Source organism: Anopheles funestus, chromosome 3RL (assembly GCF_943734845.2).
Source record: "Anopheles funestus chromosome 3RL, idAnoFuneDA-416_04, whole genome shotgun sequence".
Taxonomy (NCBI): Eukaryota; Metazoa; Arthropoda; class Insecta; order Diptera; family Culicidae; genus Anopheles; species Anopheles funestus.
In genome coordinates, this window is record NC_064599.1 from 19,467,425 (window position 1) to 19,473,718 (window position 6,294).

The 6,294-nt window shown below is 41.4% G+C and overlaps 1 protein-coding gene across 1 annotated transcript in view; it reads right to left on the bottom strand.

Moving 5' to 3' along the window:
- Nucleotides 1-3,383, bottom strand: part of LOC125767738 (homeotic protein distal-less) — a 53,017-nt gene extending 49,634 nt beyond the window's left edge. Inside the window, exon 1 of the mRNA XM_049434593.1 lies at nt 1,564-3,383. Coding sequence (XP_049290550.1) covers nt 1,564-1,664 — 101 coding nt within the window. The 5' untranslated portion in view covers nt 1,665-3,383. The remainder of the gene's footprint in view (nt 1-1,563) is intronic.
- Between the last annotated feature and the right edge of the window lie 2,911 nt (nt 3,384-6,294).

Below are 6,294 nucleotides of genomic sequence, written 5' to 3' on the forward strand. Positions count from 1 at the left end.
AGCCTGTCCCGTTGCATTATCGTAGCCTTATCGTGTCTGCTTTTCACAATGGAATGCAACTGCATTTATCACTGTCACTATGGATTAACATTTGTCAAACCGTGTGCGTTGTGCGATTTGGTGTTGTTGTTACATTCGCCTACCTTCGGGCACTCGGATCTTTAAATGTAAAAAAAACCAAAAGCATCATTCTCATCGATTGATGGCACGCTTTTCCATCCCATTCGGTGGCTAATGATGATGATGATAAGGTGCCTCATCGATTGAGTGTTAATTGCTTTTACGGAAGCCGGCTACAATTAAACGGTCTAATGGAGCAATTCGGTATCGATTTTGTATCGAGTGTGTGCGTGTGTCCCAATGATACAGTTCGGCAAGGACGAAAGCCAGCAAATGCGCATGAATGAATGAAAATTATTTTCTGTAATCAGCGAAACTAATTGTAATTCATGATTCAGGATTAGCGAACTGTGTGCTGTTGTTTTTTTTTATTCCGATTGTTTTCTTATTTTATTTTTCATCAAATATTTCTTCACTATTCGTGTCTGTTTTTTTAAATTCATTAGAAAGAAGTGAAATGAAATAATATTTTATCCTGAATTGTAGGCATTGAAATCGAAATTCCAAAAGAAACAAAAACATATGGATACGATAAATAATTCTTGCTTTGCATAAATAATTTTAACATTAAATTTAATAATTTGAGGTGGCCTGGTTGTATACGTGACAAACGGCACGGGTCAACACGACAGGACTGGGTATCAAATCCCATCCGGACCGTACCCCTGCTGCATAGTAGCATAAGTCTTGATACGGCCTGGCCATTCTTAAGAAGAAATTTAAAAAAAAATCTTTTGTATATATTTTACAATTTTTTTTACTGCTAAAGCTATGTCCTTTCAAGTAAATCATACATGAAAATTTACATTCGCATGCATCTTGAAGCAAATGATTTTCGAAGCTAAACAAAATGTTGAATGATAAACAAAGCGATCAATGCTATCACATTTTTGAGTTTTTTCTTCCAAAAATATATTTTATTTAATAATTCGTACTTATACGCTGGCTTTTTTGCAGGTCTTACGATTTATCTTTATCCTCAACAAGTCCTAATTATTCGTATTTCAAACAAACTGTAGAACTAAAGGACCAGTATTTTGATCTGACACGCTTCCGTTAAAAAAAATGAAGTTAAAACATTTTTACCAAAGTGGATACATAGCGTTTACATATCTGTTTTAATCAACGGACTTCAAAAAGTATTGCAACATAAAGTTATAAGGTTAAATAAGTCCTTATACGGCCAGGCCGCTATGAAGAAGTAAAAAAAAATAAACAAAATAAAATAAAGTTTTCCTGTGAAACAAAACGCTTCAAGTGTAGTTCAAATATTAAGGACACCTTTAACAACATTTCATTTGCAGGATATTTTCCGCAAAGAGTAAACATATTCTACCAGGATGGATGAACACTAAAATTTGGCCAAAAATTTTACGCAACTAAAACATTCCCAAACTCTTTAAAGTTATCTCTCATTTTTGCGTATAACCTACAAACACTAACCCATGCTGCTGCAGCTCGACGAAGGCCGATTTGCCGGGCGCGGTTGCCGTCGCACCGCCGTCGATGTACTTCGGCGTGTGCGGTGCATCCGGCGCATCCATGCCGGACTGGGGTGTGCTGGGGGGGCCCTCGTAAGGGCTCCCCAGGTCCGTAAAGTTGAGCGTGTTGGCGCCGATCGAGGCCACTTTATCGAAATGAATTGTAAGGCCGTTGTTGTATGCGTGGTCACCTATCGCACTCTCTATCTTTGCCGCAACCCGTCAAGGAAGCGACAACTTCACCACCACTGCAAAGGATCGGTTCGGCTAGTTCACAACCGCGTGTGCTGGCAGCTCGGAACGATTTTCTTTCCAACTTTCTGTGTGATTGCTTTTTCCTCTGCACACGATTTGCACACTTGACGCCCACCCGGTAGTCACTTTTAGGGCGAGCGACTTGGATCACACACTTATTTTTTTTTCTTTTGCTTTTTTTCTTTCAGCACACACTCACGCAACACGTCACACAAACACTTACGAGGCACAAATACCACCAAAAGGCGAACGCAAAATAAATCAAATTTATCTTGCTTTCAGGGAAAATAACACTTGCTGCCTAGAGAACTGGATCCAAAGGACACACTTTACCAGAATTGCACTCTTTTCCCGTTTTTTTCTCTCTCTCCCTCGTTCACCCTTTTTATGCGCACTCTAGCGGACTTTCTTAACTTCAACTCACTTGACTTGACTTGAATCTACTCAACTGCATCAGATCACACGCATGCATCACACGTTCCTTGACTGATCTTTTCGTGGGCTTTACGGAGCTTTCGTTTGATGCGGCGAAAGCTTTCGTTACCTTCGTTGGCTGTGAGACGGGCACGGGATCTTGGTTACTGCTTGTTATTTCAGGTTTCGGCTAGCAATACACCGTTTAAACACACATTTGACTGATCGTTTGCCAAGGATCGAGGTTCCTGAAGGCTTTTGTTTTGATCAACGATCACTTCGAACGCTCAACTGATCTTGAACTTTACTTCCATCTATCTTGCTCCACTTTTCCGATATGATCTCTTGCAAATCGGCAATGATTATCTGTTAACAGCTTTGAATGATATTGAAGCTTTCTTCCTTTCGAATGTTGTTCTCACACCAAGCACGACATAAGCGCCACAAGCAAAAAGGTGTTTCACTCACTTTGTTTCATTCACTGAAATGCTTCTAAATGGCGTTTTTTTGCATACACTCTTCGTATCGAATTGTTACCATCACATTCCACAGGCGTATGTCTCATCCTAACGATAGTGGAAATTAATTTTCCTTTCCATTGCCTCCTGCCGCAACCGTCCACTTAGACCGGTGGTTGTACATTTAATCCACCACCAATTTTGTTTGTCGTTCGTTCAATCTCTCCTTTCGGGCACAATCCACAATGCAACAGACGAGAGCACACGGACCCGGGTTCTTGTTTTCAGTAAACACACGCACTAGTTTCGTTCGTCCTCGAAACCGCCGGCTTGAGCGTACGCAAAACGATGATCGGTTGATCACGGTAAGCCTCATGCGAGAGACGGCGAAAACAAAAATCACTCACGCGAATTGAATCAAACGCACCAGTAAAAAAAAAAACAAAAGTAAACACACCAATCGTGTAATTAACTTTTTTTGCTGCACACCGTTCAAACCCGGATACCGGATAGTGGTGCTGTCAAATCTCGGCGCACCTCACTAAAATTTCCCGCGACGGTTTTTGAGAATATCACAAGCGACGAACGGACAGCAACGACGACGACGACGACGGCGCGAACAACCGCGAGCAAGTGACAAAGCAACTTCCCGAGAAGCGCATCGTTGGCTGCAGCGTAGGGTTGCGTTTACCGTTGCTCCGCCTCGTTCGTGAAACGCAACAACAAGGGTGAAAACTCACCCCCTGCTTGTGAGCCCCTGGAGTGAGCGAGATGACTAGAATCGTTACGGCCATTTTGTACCGATGCAACGCACACCTGCATGCGGTCCGCGTACGGATAAAGCTGCACAACGATGGTATGTGGCGTTTGTGTGCGTGATAACGAACCCTAACGAAAAAGCGTTTGTTGCTCTGTTGCTGCGTACAGCAAGCCGAAGCGAAGAGCGAGATAAAACATTCAAAGCCATGGGGTTGTTGTTGTTGTTGTTTGGGAAGAACAGGGGATGGATGGGCTGTTGCTGCTGCTCGTGGAAAACCTGTTCTGCACGAAGCACCACAAACGTGCTTCAACTTTGCAACGATGCGAATGGAAAAAGCAGCCCCTCTCGAGAGTTGGGCTCAATTCGGTATTTTTTTTTGTCTGTATTTCAATTTTTTTTTGTCTCTCCCAAGTGGAGCCCGCTTTTTTACCTCCTCTATCTTTGCCAAAAAAAAAACCAGGGTAGTTTTTATGCTTCAAGGTACAATAACAAAAGGACGACGCAGTAGCAGCATTGGAAAGCAGCAGCGCGTCAACAGGATGGGTGCATCGCACAAACGTTCCTGCATGGAGTACTACGCACATCAAGCGCATCGGCAGGGTTCGGATCAGGTCGAGGAGTGGTTTAGTTAGGGTCCCATCGGCTGCCGGGTCCGCTTCACGGGCCCAGCGTCACGATGAATCCCACATAACCCATCTCGGAGGGATTCGTTTGTAGCCGCAAGCCGCCCTTCGAGGTGGGTACCTTTTGAAGGTTCCCTCCCCGTTAACAAAAAAAAAAAAAAAAAAAAAAAAAAAAAAAAAAGGTACAATAACAAAAACAGTATTTTTCAACGGGTGATATACGTACGATTCCATATGCCCGAGATGGAGGCTCACTGTTTAATGGTTTTATTTCGCGATTGGGATTAAACTTGTTCCTGCTGCCGGAAACACACACGTGCCTTCGCTTTCATTGACGACGTCTTCGTAATGATCCTGGTTTTTTTTATTGTTGTGTAGTGGATTTAATACGTTCACGGTATCATGTTTTGTTGATTTAGATGTTAACCTATCGAAGATATTTTTTGCAACTAGCTTTAATGTCTTTAAGGTAAGCTTTCAAGCGCACAATAATTTTAAAAACCTAAAACCCACCTACCAATAGGAACTTCAACACGAAGAGAAAGAGAAAGAAGGATAAAAATGGCATTTAAACAAACAAAAAAAAGGTTTTTATTATTCTCATGTTAAACAAAAGCAATGCTTTTCGCATTCCGTGTGAAAATATGTTCCTTTCAAAAGCTTCAAACTTCACCAAAAGCTTTACCAAGTACGTTTTCAATTACGTTAAACCTTACTTTATTTTACTAGTTGTTTGGATTTTTACAATATACATTTTGTAATTTTAATTCCTTCCCACCGTGACAAAAAAGGGTGACAATGAGTTAACATTCCGACTAGAGCATAAAAACGTTTTAAAAAAATCCTCATTACTCTGTCTACAGAATGTTGCTATTTCCGCAGCGACCTGGACTGGCTACCCTGTCCAAGTGTCTTACATACTCCAGAAATTACTATCAACAATTGCCACGATTAGCCGAAGGTCGTTTCATTATGCTCAGCGACAAAGTAAACAAAACCGAGTACGTTTAAATAGTGTAATGGAATTTTATAACAGCAATACTTACCATCCAACACTGCTACCAGCATAATTAGAGTATTATTATTAATTATGTTTCGAAATGCTTTTGTTTTTCTGATTGTTACCACTTAAACATTTTGCAAAGGACATTTCATACAGATTTTTGAAGAAAAACACACAAAAAACCCATTTTTTTGTATTTTATACTGATTCCACAAATTGCAAGCTTCTATTTATTAGCTTTCAAAATTTAATTATTTACAGTACTCCAGAGATTTTCCAATTGATTGCTGAAAACACAAGAACATTCTTTGTAAAAATATGGTCCAAACGAATATAAGCATTCACCTTTATTCACCTCGTCTGCCAATAAAGAAAAACAAAGGACGTATTTGTTTCGTGTTCAGTGCTTCTGGACACCATCAAATCGTTTTTGTTTAACCATCGACTACGTATAATGTCATGTTGCTTCCTTTTGCTTGAAGGGCAAATAGAATCCCGGATGACGCACTTCGTACCACAATGCTCATTTCCTTTCCCCTTTTATGTTTTCCACCTTCTACCTCAGTTGTGTAACCTTGATTCTACATTTACGCACGGAATCAGTTCGTAGCATCATGATGATCTTCCTTCTTCCCGCACGCACGCAGGAATAAGATGAAATGGATTTTAGACATACACACTCACACACACACATTCATAGATGGATGGAGATACCGGGGAGTAGCATTGGGATATCGGCTCTATGAAGCGAAAACCATGAATGAACCCGGAAGGTATAATGACTACGTAACGTCTTCCCTTTCCGACGGCGCCCCCGACAAGCGGTCACTCAGACACCGGGTCGGTCTCCATCCCCGAAATGGAGCAATACGGCTAAACCGGAGAAGGAGAAGCGCGGAAAAAAGCACGATCAAGCTCAAACCCCTTTTTAACTGACCCGATCGATGAAGGCACTGCTCAATGCTTTGCGCTTACTGTAACATCCGCTGAACCGAAAATGCGTCTGGGCAGCGAATGTCTTTCGAATTTTCGAAGTTTCAATGCCACGGGATGAAAATGGGAAAGATACACCTAACAGTGCGATCCGACTGCAACTGGTATATAGTCCGATCCCAGGCAGGTACTCTATTGACGGTTGTTTTTTTTTTTTTTTGTTCGCGGTGAAGATGATCACCTTAAT